Below are 23154 nucleotides of genomic sequence, written 5' to 3' on the forward strand. Positions count from 1 at the left end.
TAGAAGCTGCTACCTGGAGTTCTGTACATACCTTCACCAAGCATTACCATTTGATAATTTTCTCTAAATCCAGAGCTGGCTTTGCCACTGCAGTCTTGCAGGACCTTATAGTTGGTCCTAATGCTGTCTAAATTCCTCCTCCCATCCATACCTTTGAGAATCTACCCAAATGTGATGATTGCAACAGTGAAACACGAAGAACATAGTACAGTTGTGTACACTTACCATAAATGTAGATGTTCGAGTGTATTCCCTGTTGCAGTCCTGGTTACCCTCCCTCCAGCCCCCTGACTTCTTATGGCTATACCTCTACCCTCCTTTACTATGCCTAAAATCTTTTTGGTGTATTTGCTTTTTTGTTGGAGGTATAACCTTGTGTGTGTGTGTATTTAATATATATATATGTATATATATATGTATATGTGTATATGTGTATATATATATATATATATATATATATATATATGTGTATATATATATGTGTGTGTGTGTGTATTTAATTGCTTCCCATTAGGGGGCACCTGACATCTGGGGCAAGAAAAACTGATGTAATGGCATTGGATGCATGCTTTATACCCCCGACTACGTGACATCATGGAAGATGAGACAGCAACCGACGCAGGACCCAAGACGTTGATAATCAGGCCGACTGAGGGCTACTGCAAGCAGATAACCCCAAATGTGATGACTGCAACAGTGAATACACTCGAACATCTACGTTTATGGTAAGTCTACACAACTGTACTTTCCGTAGTTATAGCAGGGGGTGTTGTATTTGATGGCATTTCCTGCGGGAAGGTTGAGGGGAGAGAGGAATAAAGCTAGAGTTGAATTGCTCGGCTAGTACGTTTGCTATATCTTCTGGTTCAGTGTAGGTGGCTCAATTTACAATGAGCTCTGTGCACAATTGTGCATTTCCTTTGAGGTTGCAGACCTAGCTAAAGAATGCCTTGTGGATGTTCTTCATACCACATTGCTGCAGTCCTAACACTTGGGTAGTCCGCTGTCCCAGTCGGCCCGAATACCAAACCACATATGGCTGGCGTCGGTTGGGCATTAATCTGGCGTCAGGGCGTCAGGGTACAACGCATGACCGGCGTCATATCCTCAGTCTTTTTGCCGCATGGTCCGATGCAGAAGCAGTTTTGCAAGTGCAGGTTGGCGTTCTGAGATTTTCGAAGTCGGAGTTTCAGACGAATCCAAGTTAAAGTACCCGTTGGGAAATTTTTTGGTTTTTCTTGCCTCAGTATTTTACGGATGTCAGAAAAAAGTGAATAACTGTATTTCTTGTGGGAAACAGATACCTCATAGGGATTACCATACCTTGTGTATACCTTGCTTAGGGGTTGGCGGCTCTTGTGCTAGATTTAACAAGCGCTATAAAGAAGATTAGATTGTGCCAGGTTAGTTTTTGGGGCGGTGTAATTATAAAATGCCGTCGGATGCTCCGGCGCAAAAAGCGCAGACACAACAACAAAGCCTAGGCTGGGAGAACCGTCCGTGCGGACGTCGGTTCTTTAGAGTGGAGCCAGGGTTCAGCCAGAAATTTCTTTGGAATCCCAGGAGACTTTGTTACTGCAAGATGTGACCTCTCAGGAGGTAGGCCAGGCGGAAGGGCTTCTCAGGTAGCTGTTCTTCCCCCTTCCTAAGGTTTAGGCCCTCCCTGCTGTTTCCAGGCTTCTCCCAGGGGCAGGCCAGGTTTTGTTTCAGGTGTTACCCTACTTCTTCAGGGTCTGTACAGCATATGCTTAAGATGGCAGAAGATTTGATTACAATGATTAGAGGTTCTATGCCCCTCCTGATAAGAGGCCTAGGGTGGAACCTGAGCTTGGGAGTTTTGAGCAGTGGATGCTTCTGAGTCTTGACTGAAGACTTGCAGGAGTATTCCCTTACTCTGATTCTGATGTAGATGATTCTACTCCTTCTGCTTCTCCTCCTGAGGATTTTTCATTTTCAGAGACTCTTCATTCCATGAGGGAGCATTTTAAATGGGAAGGTCAGGATTTCTCTGATTCAGTAAAAGGCTTAGGAATTTTTGTTTCTACCCCAGCATAGGCCTTTAGCTATACCTCCTGTTCTAGATGTGGTGGAGGATGTTTTGCAGAGGCTTCTATGAACCCTGACTCTTTGCCTCCTGCTCCAGTTAAACCCGGATAGATATTATAGGGTGCCTGAAGCTCATATATCTTTTTAAGAGTCCTAGGGCAGACAGAAATTTTGGGCCTAAAAGGTGTTAAGGCTTCTGTTGTTAAAAATCCTGTTCCTCCAGATAAAGAGGCAAGGGCTTTGGATAGATGGGGAAAGAAAGTGTATACTTCTTCCACTTTGGCCATGAAGCTTTGAATTGCCAGTTTCACATGTTGAAATACCAAAATTATCTCATTTCACAATTAAAGTCTAAGGTAGATGCTTTGGCGGAAGGTATTGAGTGCAAAGAGTTGCAGGATTTAGTTCATGTTTCTGAACAGGTGGGTAAGCATTCTTTGCAATGTGGTTTTGATGCTGTGCAGGCCTCTTGAGCGGTTCTTCCCAGGCACCTGGTTGAGGGATCAGAATTGAGCTGTGCATGTGAAAACAAGGATTTTAGATGCTCCTTTACAATCTGATGTGTTGTTTGGTTAGCCTGTGGAAGCAGTTCTAAAGAATATGGAAGATAAGGCTAAGTCTATGCAGCCTGTTAAAGATTTTTTGCAGATTCAGCCTCCGCAGTTTAGTAGAAATTGGCCTACCAAGGGGTGGACATATCCTGCTTATGATTCCCAGTCTAGGGGTAGGTCTAGGCGTGGTAGAGGCAGAGCTCAAGGTTCTTTTAGGCCTAGAAACAGGAGTTCACCTGCTCAGTCTTCTGGTGAGGGCAGGGTCAGTCCTTTAAACAGACCGAATGACCTGCCTTTTCAGCTGCCAGAATCTTCTCGTCTGGCAGCACCTTTGGGAGGAAGGTTGGCACTTTTCAAAGAAAACTGGAGTTTAATTACCCAAGACAGATGGGTATTGGATATCATTCACCACGGTTACAGGTTTTATTTCCATACCTTGCCTCCTTTCAAGGCATGCCAGACATTCCTCCTCAACAAAGGAAGAGGCTCACAAGCAAATTTCTCTGTTGCTCCAAATAGGGGCCATTCAGCGGTTCCTGTGCCATTATTCTTGTTCCTAGTACCAAAAAAGGAACACGTGAGACCAATTTTGGATCTGTCTATCCTCAACACTTATCTGGACATTCCCAAGTTCAAAATGTTGGCGTTACAACAGCTTTTGCCTCTGCTGGGCAAAGATCACTGGATGGTAACTTTGGATCTCAAGGAAGCTTACCTTCATGTTCCTATCAGACTAATTTGCAGGAAGTATCTAATTCTCATTATCAGTTCTCTGCATTGCCCTTGGCTTATCTGAGTATTCACAAAGGTTGCTCCAGTGATAGCTTTCTTCAGGCTAAAAGGAATACAAATCTATCCTTATTTGGACGATTGCCTGATTCTGGCTCAAGGAAGGGCGTGCTTCTTCAGCATTTGGAATATGTGATAGCAGTGCTAAGATGCCTAGGGTATTCTGTGAGCGAAATAAAGTCCAGTCTAGTACCCTCTCAAGACATGTGCTTTCTGGGTGTGAGACTGAATACAGCAGGCCTTTTAACCGGGACAAACAAAAGAGTCTATCCCTTTACTTCCATCAACTATCTCATCAGTCCGTGCTGACTGCAAGGACAGTCCTTCAAGCATTAGGGTTCATGGCATCTTGTATTCTGGTGCTTCCCAATGCCAAACTGCATATGAGGAAGCTACAATGGTATCTCAAAATGTATGGACACAGCACTGCCAGGATCTGGACACTGTCATTCAATTAATACCTTGCATTCAAAAGGGAATTTTTGTGGTGGGCTCAGGAATGTCACCTAAACAAGGACTCTGTGACCGGCCAGGCTCAGATTCTAACGACAGATGCCTCAGACATAGCTTGGGGAGCTCATCTGAATGGAAAGTGGATACAAGACAAGTGGCCTGCCAGACTACAGCATCTACATATCAACATGAAGGAGATGTTAGCAGTCCAAGCATTGAAGGCTTTCAAGGAGTTACTTCTTCCAGGACAGGTGTTGATTCTAACAGACAACACAACTGTCATGTGGTACATCAACAAGCAAGGGGGAACACATTCTTATCCTCTATGCAGGCAAGCAATGATTTTGTGGGAGACTGCGCTCAGCTTGCAGCTTACTCTTCAAGCAATGTTTCTGCCAGGAGCACAGAACTCCTTAGCAGATGTGTTAAGCAGGCAAATCATGGATCCCCACGAGTGGAAACTGGATCTTCATGTATTTCAAAATTGACAGTGTCATGGGAACTCCAGACATAGATCTGTTAAGCTTCTCCACTAAACCACCAGCTGCCAAAGTTTTACAAGGTTTCATCACACAGCCTGGAAAGTGGATGCTCTTTCTTTCAGTTGGGAAAATCTTCATGTGTATGCCTTTCCACCTCTGCCTCTCCTCCCAAAGGTACTCCTAAAGGTCAGACAAGACAAGCCAAGGATGATTTTGATAGCTCCAGATTGGCCTCGGCAGCACTGGTACCCATTGCTGAGGAGTCTGGTGAAGCCTCCATGGCCCTTACCTTTGATGCCACACCTATTGTCTCAGAAGGACGGGCATCTACTCAATGTCAAGCTTCATCTAACTCTTCATCTAACAGCCTGGCATATTCTATTTTGAGCCATAGCAGGTCTCAGCTTCCTCAACAAGTTTTGAATGTGATTATGGAAGCCAGAAGACCTAGTACAAGAAAGTGTGGAAAATGGAAGAGATTTTATTTTGGTGTGCAGCAAAGGATTTGGATGTTTCTGAGCCAAATTTGGCTCTTCAATATCTTACTGAGTTATTGGACAAAGGTTTGTCTTTTTCTTCCATTAAGATTCATGCTGCAGCAATTTCAGCTCACTATGATTGTGACCACCATTGTTTTCCTTTGTTCAAGCAATTTCTTAGAGGCAAAGAATATAAAGAGCTCCTACTCCTGCTTGGGACCTCAATTTTGTGTTGGAGAAACTCACTCTACAACCTTTTGAGCCTGCAGCTACTGCTGAATTGAAATATTTGTCATGGAAGACTGCTTTTTGTTAGTGTGTTACTCTGCAAGAAGAATTGCAGGCCCTTATGGCGGTTGAGCCTTTCCTGATTTTTCATAAGGATAGGGTATCTTACTAATCCTTCCTTTATGCCTAAAGTGGTTTCTAGTATGGCTTTAAACCAAACTATTCATTTGCCTACTTTTTATGCAGATCCCCAAAATAAGGGGAAAAGATCTTGCACACTTTAGATGTACACAGGCAGTTGCGTTATTATTTAAGCAGGACTAAGGATTTTAGGCAGTCTCAGCAGTTGTTTGTTTCTTTTTTTGAGTTCTCAGGGTAAGCCTGTGTCAAAACAAACTATTTCTTTGGGTTTTGCATTGCATTTTGTTATTCCCATCATGGCATTCCCATTCCAGCTGGGATTAGGCCTCATTCCACTAGGGCTACTGCCACTTCAACAGCATTTCTAAGGGGTGGCAACTAAGGATATTTTGGAGGCAGCTACTTGGAGTTCAGTGCATACTTTCTCTAAGCATTACCACCTTCCTCTCTAAATCTAAATCTAGGGCTGGTTTTGCCAGGCTATTTTGCAGGGCATGTTGTCAGCTCCTGCTTCCTTATGATTTGCCAGCCCCCTTACCTCTGCTTTGGGATTCTAATTCTACCCAAGTGTTAGGACTGCAGCAATGTGGTATGAAGAACATAGTACAGTTTTGTACCTACCATAAATGTAGATGTTCGAAGATCCACATTGCTGCAGTCAATTCTCCCTCCCTCCCTCTGTGTTTAGGGGTGGTTGTGTGGATGAGATTATACTCTTGTAAATTTGTATATATTGTATATATATTTGGTGCAGGAGTGTGTGGTGTTTTTGGTTTTAGCCTTATCTTTTTAGGGTCTTCTGACATCTGGGGCAAGAAAAGACTGAGGATATGACGTCGGTCATGCGCATTTGTACCCTGGCGTCCTGGCGTCAGATACTTGACCGACGCGTCAGCCATACTTTGGTATTCGGCCGACTGGGACAGCGGACTACCCAAGTGTTAGGACTGCAGCAATGTGGATCTTCGAACATCTACATTTATGGTAGGTACAAAACTGTACTTTTTCCTTGGCCTGGGAGTCCAAATTTACCTCATATTTGGCTTTGGTAGACAGTTTTTGTTCTGTAAGTTGTTTAATTTGATGAGAGTGCTTTTATCCTGCTGGGTGCTGCACCTCCTAATTTTAACCATGACTTTTCTTCCTTCTGTTATACAGCCTATTGATTTTGAAATTCCAGCAGGGTGGCTTGTTTTTTGAGTTCGTTCTGTACATGTTCATCGTGTTACCCTGCTGCAGTCATCACACTTGGGTTATCCTGTCGTCAGGCGGTCCCGCAGTCGGCTGGATTTCCAAAGTCTTGGTCCGACGTCGGTTGCTGTCGCCTCATCCCTGACGTCAGAGCACCAGGGGTACATATATTGCAACCAACGCCATTTTCTTCAGTCTTCTTGCCGCGTGGTGCCCAAAGCAGAAGCAGTTCGCAAGTGCCGGTCGGCCGACTCCTGAGATTTTCGAATTCGAATTTCAGACCAAAGTCTTCTATAAAGCTAAGTACCCCGTTGGGGAAACTTTTCTTGCCTCAGACCGATGTCAGAAAAAGTTAACAATTGTATTTCTTGTGGGAAGCAAATACCTCATAAGGATTTTCATTCTTATTGCATACCTTGCCTAGGCCCTGATCACGAAGTCACTTCTTGTCGTTTTTGTGCTAGATTTAATAAACGTACTATTAAAAGACTATTTAATTTCGCACAACACTTTTTTGACAGAAAATTTAATTATAACATGCCGTCGGAGCTACCGACTATCGGCGTGCACAAAAAGTGCAGGGATAAGGATCGACAGCCCAGGCCTAAGCCCGATTCCGAGGCCTCGGTTGATCCGGTCTCCGGTTATCAGTGAGGCTCCGACGCAGCCTCTGACTACCGCATTTCAGGAACCCGAGACAGCTACGGATATTTTGACGGAATGTACTAGGCCGACGCAGCCTTTTACTTCTGGCCCTACCGACGATTTACCTTCCAAGGACGTCGGTACTTCTGAAATGCCATCGCCTTCTGAAGGCGTTTTCAGACCGACGACTCTTACAGTCAAAATGTTTTCCAAATCGAAGACTCCTTCCAAATCGAAAAAGGCTTCACTTCAGTCTCCTGTTCAAGGCCCTATGCCTAAGAAACAGATGTTCAAGATGGCTGAAGATTTGATTTCTCTTATCAGGGGTTCTCAGCCGCCTCCTGACAAAAGGGCTAGACAAGAGGAAGAATCTGTTTCCTCTGAACAACTGTCTATTTCTTTGGATTCCTCTGAGGACCAAGACTATTCCTTCTCTCCTTATGAAGATTCTGATGCTGAGGACTCTATTCCCTCAGCTTCCCCTCCAGAAGATTACTCTTTTGGGGAAACTTTACACACTATGAGGGAACATTTTCACTGGGAAGGTCAGGATTACTCTGATTCCAAGAAAAGGCTCAGAGAGTTTCTTTTACTCCCCCAACACAGACCTCTAGCCATCCCTCCTGTTTTGGACATTGTGGATGATGTCTATTTAGAATCCAGTTTCAACCCTGACTCTTTGCCTCCTGCCCCGGCCAAGCCTGACAGACACTACAGAGTACCTGATTCCCACAAATTTCTTTACAAAAGCCCAGTAGCTGACCCAGAGACTATCTCCCAGGGTCCCAAGGGGGCTAAGGCTTCCATGGCTAAAAATCCAGTACCTTCTGAAAGGGATTCAAAAGCACTAGACAGATGGGGGAAAAAGGTTTACACCTCAGCCACATTAGCTATGAGAGCTCAAAACTGTCAATTTCATATGCTTAAGTATCAGCAATTTCTGATCTCTCAGTTAAAACAAAAGATAACCACCCTCCCTCAACAATCTGAATTGAAAGTAGTACAGGATTTGTTGCACGCCACCGTGCAGGTGGGCAAACATACCTTACAATGTGGGTTTGATTCTTTGGAGGTCTCCTGCAGAGCAGCTGTCACTGAATCAGTTATATATAGGCATGCCTGGTTAAAGGAACAAAGTCTGCCTGATCATGTTAAAGCAAAACTACTAGATGCTCCCTTACAGCAGGATGTTCTTTTTGGTGTTAAAGCAGAAGAAGTTTTAAAGAAAATGGAAGATAAGGCAAAATCAATGCAGACAGTCAAAGATTTCCTACAGGTACAACCCGCTCGCTTCAGCAGAAACTGGCCAACCAAAAATTGGTCTTTTCCAGCCACTGACAGGCCTCAGAGGGGTAAATTCAGGCGCCCAAGGGGCAGAGGACAACCACAAGCTCAGTATAAACCTCGCCAATGGGGCACTCCAACCCAGAAGGGAGGAGAAGACAGGTCTCAACCCACCAGAAGGCAAACTCAATGACTGGCCAAACAAAGCTCTTTTGTCAGCCCCCCTGGGGGGAAAACTAGCACTATTTGCAGACAAACTGGCACATGGTCACAAAGGACAAATGGGTCCTAGACATAATTTTACGAGGATACAGATTCCACTTTCACACCTTGCCAATAAAAAGAGGAATGCCAAACCTGCCACAAAATCAAAGGGCAGAGGCTCAAAAACAAATTACAGCTCTCATGGCCATGAGAGCCATTCAAAGGGTACCAACTCAAGAGCAAGGCCAAGGATTTTACTCAAGACTCTTCCTAGTACCCAGAAAAGAAAATGCTTGGAGACCAATTCTGGACCTTTCAATTCTAAACACTTACAAGTTCCCAAATTCAAGATGCTAACACTACAGCAGCTACTTCCCATGTTGGGCAAGGAAGCATGGCTGGTAACATTGGACCTCAAGGAGGCATACCTGCATGTCCCTATCAGACAACGTTGCAGAAGATACCTCCGTTTCATTGCAGGTTCAACCCATTATCAATTATCTGCACTGCTCTTTGGCTTATCTACTGCGCCCAGAGTATTCACAAAATGCCTGGCACCAGTAATTGCATACTGCAGACAAAGAGGAATCCAAATATATCCATACCTGGACTGCCAAATCCAGACAGAAAGAAAAGACATTCTCTTACAACATCTGGCTTTTGTGAAGCATCTACTAAATTGTCTGGGGTACACAGTAAACGAAAAGAAGTCAAAACTAGTACCCTCACAAAAAATGACATTCCTGGGTGCCAGCTTGGACACAACGGCCCAGAAGGCTTATCTTACACCAGGCAAGCAATTACAACTGACTCAATATTTTAAGACAATGGCAACAAAGACCCAATTAACTGCAAGAAAAATTCTGCAGGCTTTGGGCTTCATGGCATCTTGCATTCTGATAATACCATTTGCAAAACTGCATATGAGGAAATTACAATGGTACCTAAAAAGCGTATGGTCTCAACACAGCCACAGCTTGGACACAGTGATATCTCTCATTCCCTGCCTTCAACAGGAATTTCTATGGTGGGCACAGGCATGTCACCTCAACAAGGATCAGCCTTTCACCTTGCCCCCACCCAGGCAAACTATCACAACAGATGCTTCAGACTATGCCTGGGGGGCACACATGGCAGGGCAATGCATTCAAGGCCTATGGACTGCAGAACAAAGAAAACTGCACATAAACCAAAAAGAGATGCTAGCTGTACAGAAAGCTCTGACAGCCTTCAAGGATCTACTACAGCCTGGACAACTGGCAATAAAGCGGGACAACACCACAGTAATGTGGTACATAAACAAGGGGGCACACATTCCTACCCTCTTTGCAGGCGGGCAATAATCTTATGGAACACAGCTCTGGCCTACCAAGTCCAGTTACAAGCTCACTTCCTGCCAGGACAGAAAAACACATTGGCAGACGACCTAAGCAGAAACATCAAAGATCCCCACGAGTGGAAGCTAGACCCACAAATATTTGCAATGATAACTCAAAGATGGGGCCTACCAAATGTAGACATGTTTGCCAGTCCTCAAAACTACCAGCTGACAAAATTTTGTACAAGGACATTCCACCATCAAGCTTGGAAAGTATACGCTCTCTCCTTCAGTTGGAAAAACCTGACAGCATATGCCTTTCCTCCATTACCTCTTCTCACAAAGGTTCTTTTGAAGGTCAAAAAGGAAAAACCTCGAATGATTCTCATAGCCCCAGACTGGCCACGCCAGCACTGGTACCCGCTATTGAAGAATATGGCTCACAGTCCACCATGGATATTGCCTCAAATACCTCATTTGCTCACGCAGCAAGACAAGCAGATTCTACACAGCCAGATCAAAACCTTAAACCCTGGCTGCATGGCATATCAATTCAGCAGCCAACCAGCTCCTCTTTCACAAGCAATACTGGATGTTATTCTAGAAGCCAGGAGGCCAAGTACCAGGAAGGCTTACTCGGACAAATGGAAAAGGTTTTCTGCTTGGAACCAAGCTAAAGGCCAAGATACAACTCAGCCTCATATGCCTCACATTCTGCAGTATTTAGCTGAGATGTTGCATAAAGGACTTTCCTTCTCCTCAATTAAAATCCATGCTTCAGCTATTTCAGCTCACTACGACACAAATCAACCTTTATTTTCAAACCCACTCCTAAGGCAGTTCCTCAGAGGGGCAGAAAACATTAGACCACCTAGAAGAGCTCCTACACCAACATGGGACCTCAACTTTGTTCTGGAAAAACTACCGCTACCTCCCTTTGAACCAGCTTTTTCTGCAGACCTTCAGTTCCTATCTTGGAAGACTGCCCTGCTCCTGGCAATAACTTCTGCTATGAGAGTTTCAGAATTACAGGCACTTATGGCAGTGGAACCTTTCCTCATTTTTCATCAAGACAGAGTTTCTCTACAAACTAATCCTTCCTTCATGCCTAAGGTGGTTTCCAGTGTAGATTTAAATCAAACCATCCATCTACCCACTTTCTTCCCCAATCCACAGAACAAAGGTGAGAGACTCCTGCATTCCTTGGACATTCACAGGCAGCTTTGATATTACTTGGATAAAACTAAGGCTTTCAGAAAAACTGACCAGCTCTTTGTTTCCTATGCTACAGCTTGTCAAGGGAGGGCCATATCCAAGCAAACCATTTCTAAATGGATAGGCCATTGCATGCAATTCTGCTATACCCATCATGGGAAACCAGTTCCTCATACCATTAGATCCCACTCTACCAGGGCAACAGCTACCTCTACAGCCTTTCTCAGGGGGGTTCCTACCAAGGAAATTTTAGAAGCTGCAACTTGGAGTTCTGTACACACCTTCACCAAACACTATCACTTACCTCTTTATTCTAAGTCCAGGGCAGGCTTCGCCACTGCAGTTCTGCAGGGCCTCATTGCCTCCTCTAACCCTCTATAATGCCTCCACCCTACCTTAGCTTTGGGACTCAACCCAAGTGTGATGACTGCAGCAGGGTAACACGATGAACATAGTACAGTTTTGTACCTACCATAAATGTAGATGTTCGAGTGTTCACCCTGCTGCAGTCCAGGTTACCCTCCCTCCAACCCCTCTGATCTACTGGCTAAATCTTTGCTAGGCCTTACTGATGTATTTGCTTATTGCTGAAGGGTTTTTGTGTTTGTACAGTGTTCTTACCTTTTGGTACTAATTTGGATCACCTTTTTGGGGGCACCTGACATCTGGGGCAAGAAAAACTGAAGAAAATGGCGTCGGTTGCAATATATGTACCCCTGGCACTCTGACGTCAGGGATGAGGCGACAGCAACCGACGTCGGACCAAGACTTTGGAAATCCGGCCGACTGCGGGACCGGCTGACTTCAAGATAACCCAAGTGTGATGACTGCAGCAGGGTGAACACTTGAACATCTACATTTATGGTAGGTACAAAATTGTACTTTCTTCCTGGTGGGTGTCTGCACTCAGGGTTTATGGGGACTTGAAATTTGCCAAGTTATCACTTAATAGCAGGAAGTTAGCCTTAGCATAGTTCCTGAATATTCCCTGTTTAGCTGGGGGTCTGGGTTTTATTTTTACTTCAATGTAGACCATTTTGTGGGAGGACATTACCATAGGGAGTGTACAACACACACTGTTTTTTAGTGAAGACCAGATCCAGTATAGTTGGGCACCCTTGGTTGGTATATTGACAGTCTGGTCCAGGGAGTTTGTCTTTACAAAATCCTGGACTCTGTGCACTTGTATGTTTAGTGTCATATAGGGTTCCCAGTCAGTAGTTGGGTAAAGTCACCCATGAATATGGTATTTGGTCGGATGGTGAGTGTTTCCAGTAAATTTAAATACATAGTGTGGGTTTTCTGGGTTATAGAGGGGGACCTATAGTTTGCAAGGAAGTGGTATTGGATTTTGCCTCTGGTGATTTGAAAATGGAACCGCTCAAGTGCATTGTCTTGTTTGACCATCCTTGAGGTATATTTATTTTTGATGTAGATAGAGACACTTCCATCTTTAGTCCCAGTCTGTGTAGTGGCTGGTCTAAATGTGTTGAAGGCATTATAATCTTGCACTGTCGTCTGTGGCTTTAAACCATGTCTCAGTGACCGCACAGACGTCAGCATTTTCTAAGGTGAAGAGAGCTTCTAGGGAGTGGAATTTTTTGTTTAGACTCCAGCACTGAGCAGTAATAACTTTTAGTTTTTTTTTTTGTAATTTTGATTTGCTATGTCGGAAGTACTTTCAGTTTGGCATTGCCTAAAAAAAGGCACTATGGAGGAAGACCGTGTTTTAGCTAATATTTGAAAGCCTAGAGGGGAGAGGTGCAGACCATCTCCGGCAAAGTAGCTTGATCTGTTGACCATCTCCTTCCATGCTGACAAATATTGCACCCCCTTAGAATGACACCAGAAACTAAGCCAGTTATTAAAGTCAATCTTCTTTTGTTTGTATTGTGGTATCATCCTCGGAGAAGATAAAATGCTGTTCAAAGCTATGCTTATACCAGCCTGAGACATGCATTCAAACAGCTCAGTGATGTCTGTCTTCATATAGTGTAGGGAGGTATGCCTCAGGTCATTTACATCCACGTGGACTGTGAATCACACTGGTACTTGTGGTCCAGGGACCGTTACTCTCCTTACTCAGCCTGGTGAGAGGAACATCAGTGTGTCTCACGATGGAGTCTCCAGTGACCAGAATGTTGGATTGTGTGGTGGCTTGCCATATGGGCTTTGAATTAGAGGCTCTATCTGATGTGGCTCTATGTGTTGATGATGTGGTTGTTTTGAAAGACTGCATTTGGGGCTGCTGAGGGTATTTGTTGTGTAGGTCATCTAGGAAGTCTTTGGAGCACTCATTAACTGGGTATGGGTATTGCAGCAGCAAATGCTAAGCTGATCAAATACTGGTCTTAGACCCAAGTCCAAGGTTCTCTTGTATAAAGCACAGTTTTTACATCATAACAGAGAAATTAGTTTATCCCTCCCTCACCTTTACTTCAGATTGATTTTGTTTGCTGTTCTGAAGAAGAAAGGCAGTTCTCAATACTCTTGTTTTTCCTGTGTATGATTTACCCCTGCCACAGTTTGTCTCAAACTGCCTTTCAACCCCTTTCAATTTTATCCAAAACTAGGGCTGACTTGTTAACCACAACCTCGAAACCATGAGGTTGCACTAATGGCTACTTGAATAGATTGCCATTAATAGGTTTAGTTTGTCAGTTTGTCAAATTCAGCTTCTCTAGTTCTTTTGGTAGGAGGTATCCTATGCGAACAACTTTATCCCTCCTGCTGTAAGGTTTGCAAGGTGTTGGACTGTTTCCCTTGTAAAACAGTTTTCAGGTTAATCTACCTTCTGTCAGGCTCACTTCAGAATTTCGAAATACCAAAATCCCGAGGTTCAAAATATTGAACTCAGTGCCTTGAGATCTTGGAATCTCAAAATTCTGACCCCCCCCCCCCAAAAAAAGCAGTCGTCAAAACATGTTTTTGCAAGGGGGCAAGCCCCCCTGCAACCTCCCACACCCCCTGCTACTTAAAGATACCAACTCCGCGATCGCACTACTGCAAGGAAAAGTGAAATTTCCCATTCCGCTCTGTATGCCGATCTCCTTTCAGAATTTCAATGTTTTAAAACTTCGATCATATGGGTGACTGTGTTCTTGCAGCTGTTTCATTTGCTCCTACAGGAACCGAGTTGTTTTGTTATCATGCATATTTTCTTTTCCACTGAAATGAGCATAACTTTTGCATATATCCAAAAATGTGACTTTGAGAACCCTATGAAGTGCTTTTTATTGAGAACTTCTTTTTCCAATATCCCTGGTTTGGCACAGTAATGGGAAATCTCTAGGCCTCCACATTGAACCCCTTTCAGCTTACACCAGGTCTTGTGTGCTTCCCATTTCTTGTCTGCCATGCATAGTTTGAATCACTATTCCAATTTGTATCATTGGAAAATTCCCACAGTGCCCGTATTGCTACATACTCCAAGGTATTCTTGTGATCATCCACTCACAAGTTAGAACCCACACCTGGACTGTTGACATTACCTGGAAGAGGAACTCAGTGTGATGAACTTGCCTCAAATGTCAGTACTTAATCCCTGCTCCCCTGCATAGGTTTTAGCTATATTCTAAATAGTGTAATGCTAGCCTTGTTGGCCTGTCTTTCAAATAATTTGCTTCTTCCTTAAGTCTTGCATGCGTTTTAAGTCTCACAGTGCTGTAGCCAACATATTCCAGGCGAAGGGTCAGACTGAAATGACCGGAAACAAAACTCTGAGCTGAATTTGTCTAGTTTGATCATTTGCCTGGAGTTATAAGATACCAGTGTTGTAAGTAAAGCAGATAATGTTTGCCAGTACAGCTAGTCCTAGTATGAGACACTTAATTACACTTTGTGTTGCCACAAAAAAACAAAAAGCAACCAAACCGATAGCAAGAACCACTCGAAGAAGTAAAAAACAGTTTTATTAGCTCTGGCACCTCAGCAAAAGCCTTCAAGGGGTACTTGGTTACTTGATAAGGCTAAGCAAGACGTTATTGTTGATACAGCAGACTGTGTGATGTCTTTTGAGCCATTGTATGCTAGGTATCTTAAGTCTTTGTTTTTTTTTTTTTTTTTTTAATATGGTAACTGCATGGATCTGCTTGCTTTAAGCAGTTGATATGTGGGATGGATAAACTGCAAGAGATTCTGTGAAAGGCTAGGACAAAATGAATTTGCTACTTTTATGAGATGTTTTCCAATCTCCTTGCATCAAAACAAGAGGAGGAAAAATTTAATTGGCATACAACATAAAATGTAGAACCTACATATACTATAAGTTATGGATTCTGTTTTTCTGTTTTTAGTCTGCTGGAAATGCTGTGAAGAGAGCATCCGACAATCTGGTGAAAGCAGCACAGAAAGCTGCAGCATTCGAGGACCATGATGAAACAGTTGTTGTTAAAAGCAAGATGGTTGGTGGTATTGCACAGGTGGGTGAATCTATAAAGTAACACCAATCTAGAACACATAATTTTTTTAAAGAATTGTAACTTGAGAGTTGTAGTCCTTTTAAAGCCTTAATGTTTTTTGTATGCTTTCACCATATAGTTTTCGGTTTGATTCTTTGTGTGTGTGTGTGTGTGTGTGAACACCGACAGCTTAATAAAAAATATAATTGCAGTGTGTGTTTAAGTAAATGAAGTGTTTTATAGCCAGATGTTCTTCATGTTACACTGTTGCAGTCATCACATATGGGTTATCCCTGCCAGGGTAGCCCTTGGCCGGCCCGAATGCCAGAGGCTTAGTATTTCTGTGTCGATTGCTGTCGCTTCAGGACTGACATCAGGTCGTCAGTAGTATAAAGTAAGGCAGCCGACGCCATTACACCAGTCTTCCTTGTCATGGAGCCCGAAGCAGAAGCAGTTTGCACGAGTGCCGGTTGGCCGCTACCTGAGTTTCGTCTTCCAAATTGAAGCTGAAGTCGTCTAAAGCCAAGTACCCCATTGGGGATCCTTTTTTCTTGCACTAACCAATGTCAGAAAAAGTTAACAATTGTCTTGCCTGTGGAAAGCAAATATCACACCAAGACTTTCATTCTTACTGCGTCACTTGCTTAGGCCCAGACCACAACATCCCCCGCTGTCGCTTATGTGCTTTGTTCAATGCCAGAACTATATGTTGTCTGGCCTTTATTATAGCTAGATATTTTTACTTAGTCCTCGAATTCCGATATGGCTTCGGTAAGCTATCTGACTGCAGATCTTCAAAAAAACATAAAGATAGAGACAGACCGCACAGGTCCAAACCTACCGACGACACTCCCGTTAAGCTAGTCGTCAGTTCTATGGTCCTTAGTGAAGCGCTTTCGCAGCCCCTGATGCCCACTTCTGTAGATTCACAGGCCGCTACCGAGACCCTTTCGGAGTTCAGTATGCAGCAAAACTCTTCGACTAAGGATCCTGTGGTCGTCTCTACCTTGGATGGGTTGGGAGCTGCTGAGAAGGCACCGGCTTCCGATGAAGTCCTTCACACTACTGATTCTCAACACAAACTAACTTCTTTCTCGATTACCGTTCTTTTGAAAACTACCGAGTTTCTTAGGCCCAGGTTACGAACCACATCCAAGAAACCGACGACCCAATCTTAGGCACCTGCTTCCTTCTCTCAGTCTCAAATGCTTAAAATGGTGGAATACCTTATCATGCTGCTCAGGGGAAGCCAAGCTACCCCTTCCAAAAGAAGAGATCTGTCCCCTGTAGTTTTATCTGAACAGGAGTCCGATGACTTTGATGCATCTGTGTATGAAGGCAGACAACCCCTCTCTGCTTATGAGGATTCTGATGCAGAGGATTCCATTCCTTCTGCCTCTCTCCCCCAGAGGATTTTTCCTTTGGGGAAATCCTTCACACCTTAAGTGAGCATTTCCAATGGGAAAGTCAGGACAAGTCAAAAAAGAGACTCAGGGAATTCTTAGATCTTCCACAGCACAGACCCCTGGCCATCCCCCCAGTCCTGGATGTTGTGGAGGATGGTTTCCTGGAGTCCAGCTTGACTCCTGACACACTCTCTCCTGCACCCTGAAAACCAGACCGGTATTACAGAGTCCTTGACTCACACAAATTTATTTTTAAAAATCCTACTGCTGACTCTGAGGTAATTTCTCAAGGGCCTAAAGGAATTAAAGCAATCTCTGCTGAAAATCCCACCCAATCAGATAGGGATTCCCAAGCACTAGACAGATGGGGTAAAAAAGTATACACTTCTGCTATTCTTGCTATCAGAGCACTAACTTGGCAGTTCCATATGCTAAAATTTCAGCAACATACCCTGAAACTCCAAACAAAAAATGTTTTCCTTTCCTGCTTGTGCAGAATCTAAAGAGTTACAAGAGTTAATGCATTCTGCAAGTCAAGTTACTAAACACACTTTGCACTGTGGTTTTGATGCCCTAGAAGCTTCTTGCAGAGCAGCAGTCACCGGTTCTGTCCTTAGAAGGCATGCATGGGTTAAGGAACAGCCATTGCCAGACCATGTTAAATCTAAAGTATTGGATGCCCCGTTGCACAAAAACAACTTATTTGGCACTAAGGCAGAAGAGGTCTTTAAAGGATGGAAGAAAAAGCAAAATCTATGCAGACAGTTAAGGATTTCTTACAGGTCCAGCCACCCAGGTTCGGCAGGCATTGTCCCTCCAAGCACTGGTCCTTTCCTGCTCCCACCAGGTCAGTTCAGCCCAGACCCCACAAACAACACCCACAGAGAATGCAGAGATTTAAGCAGTGGACTACCTCCACTTAAAAACCAGGGAGTTCTAAACCACCCCCTTATGGTAACTCACAATGACTCTCCACCCCCCTCGCCCTCCCCTCTTTCCAACTCCAAAAGGGTTCCTAGATCTACCTCAAAACCAATGGACAGAGGTGCAAAAGCTAGTCCTTTCCCTGCTCTCTGAGGGCAGTAGAGCACATTCCTGCAGAACAGAAAGGCCATGGTTTCTACTCCAGACTTTTTCTGGTACCCAGGAAAGAGGGCACTTGGTGCCCCATCCTCAATCTATTCATTCTAAACACCTTCCTTGTGATCCCAAAATTCAAAATGCTCACCCTTCAGCAGCTGCTCTCCAAGAATGCTTGGCTAGCCACCTAAACCTAGAGGAGGCCTACCTCCACATATCCATCAGGGAATCATGCAGGAAATGTATCTGTTTCAGGGCAGGATCTCAGTACTTTCAGTTCTCTGCGCTTCCCTTTGGCTTATCTACTGCTCCCAGTGTTTTCACAAAATGTCTGGCTCTGGCCATTGCCTTTTGCAGACAAAGGAATATCCAGATTTTACCCATACTTAAAAGACTGCCTAATTCAGGCAGACAGCCAGGAAAAGCTGCTCAAGCAACCTGTCCTTTGTAAAGTCCCTACTGACCTCCCTAGGTTACACAATCAATGAAAAGAAATCCAATTGGGTACCTGCCCAAAGGATTATTTTCCTGGGAGGAAGCCTGGACACAGCTTCCCAGATGGCATTCCTTACACCAGAAAAGCAAACCTTCCTGACAGCCTAGTTCTCTCAACTAGCCATCAGACCCAAACTATCTGCCAGGAAAATCCTGCAAGCTCTGGGGTTCATGGCATCTTGCATTCTGCTCCTTCTATAAGCCAGACTGCATATGAGGAAACTTCAGTGGTACCTAAAAAGCCTTTGGTGTCAACACTCCCAAGACCCTGGAGACTCTTATACCTATAATACCTTGCCTCAGAAAGTACTTTCTTTGGTGGGCAACAGCATGCTCCCTCAACGAAGGACTACCTTTTTCACCACCCCACGCCACCCAGACCCTCACCACAGACGCACCAGATTACACCTGGGATGCAGACCTGGACGGCAGGTGCATACAAGGCCAATGGAGCCCACAGCAAATCATTCTGCACATCAACCAAAAAGAGATGATAGCTGTCCAGCACGCCTTGATAGCTGTCAAGCCCCTTCTCTCCCCAGGAGCTCTTCTGATCAAAACAGACAACACAACTGTGTTGTGGTATATCAACAAGCAGGGAGGGACTCAGTCCTACCCTCTATGCAGGCGGGCTATGACCCTTTCCACACAGCATCTGCCATGCAACTGCACCTGTTAGCACAATTCCTGCCAGGTTCTCTCAACTCTCTGGTGGACCACATAAGCAGAAGTCCTCTGGACCCCACACAAGTGGCAGCTCAACAGAAGAACCTTCACCCTAATAACTCAGAAATGGGGCACCCCGAAGGTAGACCTCTTTGCCTCCCACACCAACCACCAGCTCAGTAAGTTCTGCACCAGGGAGCATCACTGCATGGCTTGGAAAGTGGATGCCCTGTCCTTCCCCTGGGTCAATCTATCGGTCTATGCCTTTCCTCCACTACCTCTCATCCCCAGGGTACTGCTCAAAATAAAGGAGGAAAAACCAAGGATAATTCTTGTAGCTCCAGACTGGCCTCGCCAGCACTGGTACCCCTTGCTGCGCAGCCTGTCCCCTCTGCCACCTTGGCATCTCCCTCAGATTCCAAACCTCCTGACCCAGAGGGAAGGGGAATTCATGCATCCCCAATTGCCAACACTCAGTTTGGCAGCTTGGCTTATTCCCTAACCCCAGATCAATCTGCCAACCTCAGCAAACCGGTTCTAGATGTTATACGTGAGGCCAGATGCCCTAGCACTAGGAAGTCTTATGCTGACAAACGGAAAAGGTTCTGCACCTGGATTCAGGCTAAGGAGCCAAATTACGGCACAGGCCTCCTTGCCTCTCATCCTGGATTACTTAGCTGACCTGCTACACAGTGGACTCTCCTTTTCCTCTATTAAAATTCATGCCTCTGCTATCTCTGCTCATTTTCCCACTGAGCAGCCCCTTTTCTCACACCCTCTGATCAAGCACTTCCTAAGAGCGTCTAGCAACTTGAGGCCATCCAGAAGAGCACCAACCCCAGCTTGGGACCTTAACTTTGTATTGGAAAAGCTCACCCTCCCCCCATTCTAACCTGCCTCTTCAGCAGAGCTAAAATTTCTGTCCTGGCAGACAGCCTTCCTTCTGGCCATCACTTCAGCCAGAAGGGTCTCCGAGCTGCAAGCACTCATGGCTGTGGAACCTTTCATCATCTTCCATTGCTGACAGGGTATCCCTCAGGACTAACCCATCCTTCATACCCAAGGTGATGTCCAGTGTGGCTCTCAACCAATCCATTCGCCCACCTTTTTCCCTAACCCACAGAACAAGGGGGAAGGGATACTGCACACTCTAGCTGTGCATAAACAGCTCAAGATTCTATCTCGACAGGACCAAATCCTTCAGAAAGTCTGATCAGTTGCCGGTTAGCTTTGCTGCAGGGGCAGAGGGCAAAGCCTTATCCAAACAAACCATCTCCAAATGAGTAGCACACTGCATCCATTTCTACTACAAACACGGAAAGCCCCCCCCCCCAGGGGTCAGGACTCACTCCACCAGAGCTGCCTCCTCCTTTGCAGCTTTCCTCAGAGGAGTCCCCACCAGGGACATCCTGGAGGCTGCCACCTGGACATCTGTTCACACCTTCACCAAACATTACCACCTGCCTATCTTCTCCAAATCCAGGGAAGGGTTTGCCCCTGCAGTCTTGCTGGGTATCCTAGCCAGCCCCTAGTTTCCTTGACTGCCTTCCACCCTTTTTCCTCAGCTTTGGGAGTCAACCCAAATGTGATGACTGCAACAGTGAAACATGAAGAACATAGTACAGTTGTGTACACTTACCATAAATGTAGATGTTCAAGTGTATTCACTGTTGCAGTCCTGGTTTCCCTCCCACCATCCCCCTCTTCTTTCTTCTCTTTCTTTACAAGGGACATATTGGTATTTACATTGTACTGGTGGGGTTCTTCCACCAGAACCTGGCTCCCACTTGGGGGCTCCTGACAGGTTAGGGCAAGAAAAACTGATGTAATGGTGTTGGCTGCCTTCCTTTATACTACTGACGACCTGACTTCAGTCCTGAAGCGACAACAACTGATGCAGAAATACTAAGCCTCTGGTATTTGGGCCGGCCGAGGGCTACCCTAACAGGGATAACCCAAATATGATGACTGCAACAGTGAATACACTCTAACATCTACATTTATGATAAGTGTACACAACTGTACTTTTCAGCTGTTGTCTCACCTCTTGGTCAACTGCTGTGTAGTTTCTTCTTGATGCCATACCTTTGTTAATACATTTTGTAACATAGAATGTATTTCTTAACTACCATAGAGTTGTGATGATCAAAGAATAGATTACTGTCTGTGTGTCCCCAAGTCCCTGACTGCTGTGTTGACTTTCAGTGGTGTGCTGTCAATATGATAGTTACCGGAGAGGTTGACTTCTGGGAGGATACTGACTGTGTGCATTTTCTTGGAATTTAGTTTTAGTCCATGGCTCTGACAGCAGATGTCCTGTTCATTTGTTGCAGTATTTTTTACATGAGAGTGTTGCCTGCTCAGGTGACCTAACTTCAGCCAGTAAACCAAAGTCTTTTACTACTTTAACTGTAGGACGTAGGCCATAAGGTGATATATGCACGCATCATCCTCAGAAATTCTTTGCCCCCAGTCGGATTGCCAGTCCTCAGCTTCATTATGCTGTCAGAATAGAGTGATGTTCTTCATGTTTCACTGTTGCAGTCATTACATTTGGGTAATCTGCTGGCAGATTGCCCTCAAGTCAGCCTGATTAACAAAGTCTTGGGTCCTGCTTCGGTTGCTGTCACTTCTTCCATGATGTCGAGTCATCAGGGTTATAAAACATGCAGCCGCTGCCATTACATCAGTCTTTCTTGCCGCGTGGTGCCCAAAGCAGAAGCAGTTCGCAAGTGCCAGTCGGCAGACTCCTGAAATTTTCGCTTTAGAATTTCAGAACCAAAGTCTTCAACTAAAAGCTAAGTACCCCTTTGGGGAAACTTTTTCTTGCTCCTTACCGATGTCAGTAAAAGTTAATAATTGTATTACTTGTGGGAAGCAAATACCTCATAAGGATTTTCATTTGTACTGTATTCCTTGCTTAGACCCTGACCACGACGTACCTTGCTGTCGGTTTTGTACTTTATTTAATCAGCGCACTCTCTGTCGTCGGTACATTTTTGCTTCTAAATATTTTGGTTCTCAGTTTAATTATCCAGAAATGACGTTGGTTAGCCATCCAACTACCGGAATACCGAAGAAACGCAAAGAAAAAGAGAGAGACAGGCCGTTGAGGTCCAGAACTACTGACTACGCTTCTTCTAAGCCAGTCGCCAGTTCGCCGGTACTCAGTGAGGTGCTTTCGCAGCTTCTGATACCCGCTACTTCTGATTTACAGGCCTCTTCTGAGACCCATTTGGATGCAAGATGCTTCACCTATGGAACCTGCGGATGTCTCTACCTTGGATGGGTCCGGAGCCGCTGTTCAGGCACCAACTTCTGAGGGTGTATTCAGACCTACAGATTTGTATATTAAAACCAATTCCACCTTCAATATTAAAGTCAAAATCTCGAATTATGTCTAAAAAAACAATGCCCAGGCCACATGTTCAGGCCCCTATGCATAAAAAAACAAATGATCAAAATGGCTGAAGATTTAATTACTCTAATCAGGGGTAGTCAAACCCCCCCTTCTTAGAGGCCTAGTGCTGAACTTGACTATGAATCTTCTGAACAGGACTCTGTTTCTTCTGACTCTTCTAATGAACAGGATTTGTCCATACCTACTTATGAGGACTCTGATGCAGACAATTCCATTCCTTCTGCTTCTCCCCCTGAGGATTACTCTTTTGGGGAAACTTTACATACCTTAAGGGAGCACATTTCCACTGGGAAAGTCAGGATTTTTCTGAATCCAAAAAGAGGCTTAGGGATTTCCTTCTTCGTCCTCAGCATAGGCCTTTGGCTATACCTCCTGTACTAGACATTGTTGATGTGTTTTCAAAATCCAGTATGGCCCCTGATTCCCTGCCTCCAGCCCCTTGTAAACCAGACAGATACTACAGGGCTCCTGACTCCCACAAATTCCTTTTCAAAAATCTTGTTGCGGACCCTGAAACAATTTCTCAGGGGCCTAAGGGCATTAAGGCTTCTACTGCTAAAAATCCTACCCCTTCTGATGGAGACTCCAGGGCGCTGGATAGATGGGGTAAAAAAGTTTATACTTCTGCAACCTTGGCAATCAGGGCTTTAAACTGTCAAT

At 44.7% G+C, this 23154-nt stretch overlaps 1 protein-coding gene across 1 annotated transcript in view; it reads left to right on the forward strand.

Moving 5' to 3' along the window:
- The window catches only part of TLN1 (talin 1), a 3443760-nt gene that overhangs the window by 3338080 nt on the left and 82526 nt on the right, over nucleotides 1–23154 (forward strand). The window contains exon 62 of the mRNA XM_044078439.1: nucleotides 15322–15447. Coding sequence (XP_043934374.1) covers nucleotides 15322–15447 — 126 coding nt within the window. The remainder of the gene's footprint in view (nucleotides 1–15321; nucleotides 15448–23154) is intronic.

This window comes from Protopterus annectens, chromosome 1.part1, assembly GCF_019279795.1.
Source record: "Protopterus annectens isolate FY-2018-M chromosome 1.part1, PAN1.0, whole genome shotgun sequence".
In the NCBI taxonomy this organism is placed as follows: domain Eukaryota; kingdom Metazoa; phylum Chordata; order Ceratodontiformes; family Protopteridae; genus Protopterus; species Protopterus annectens.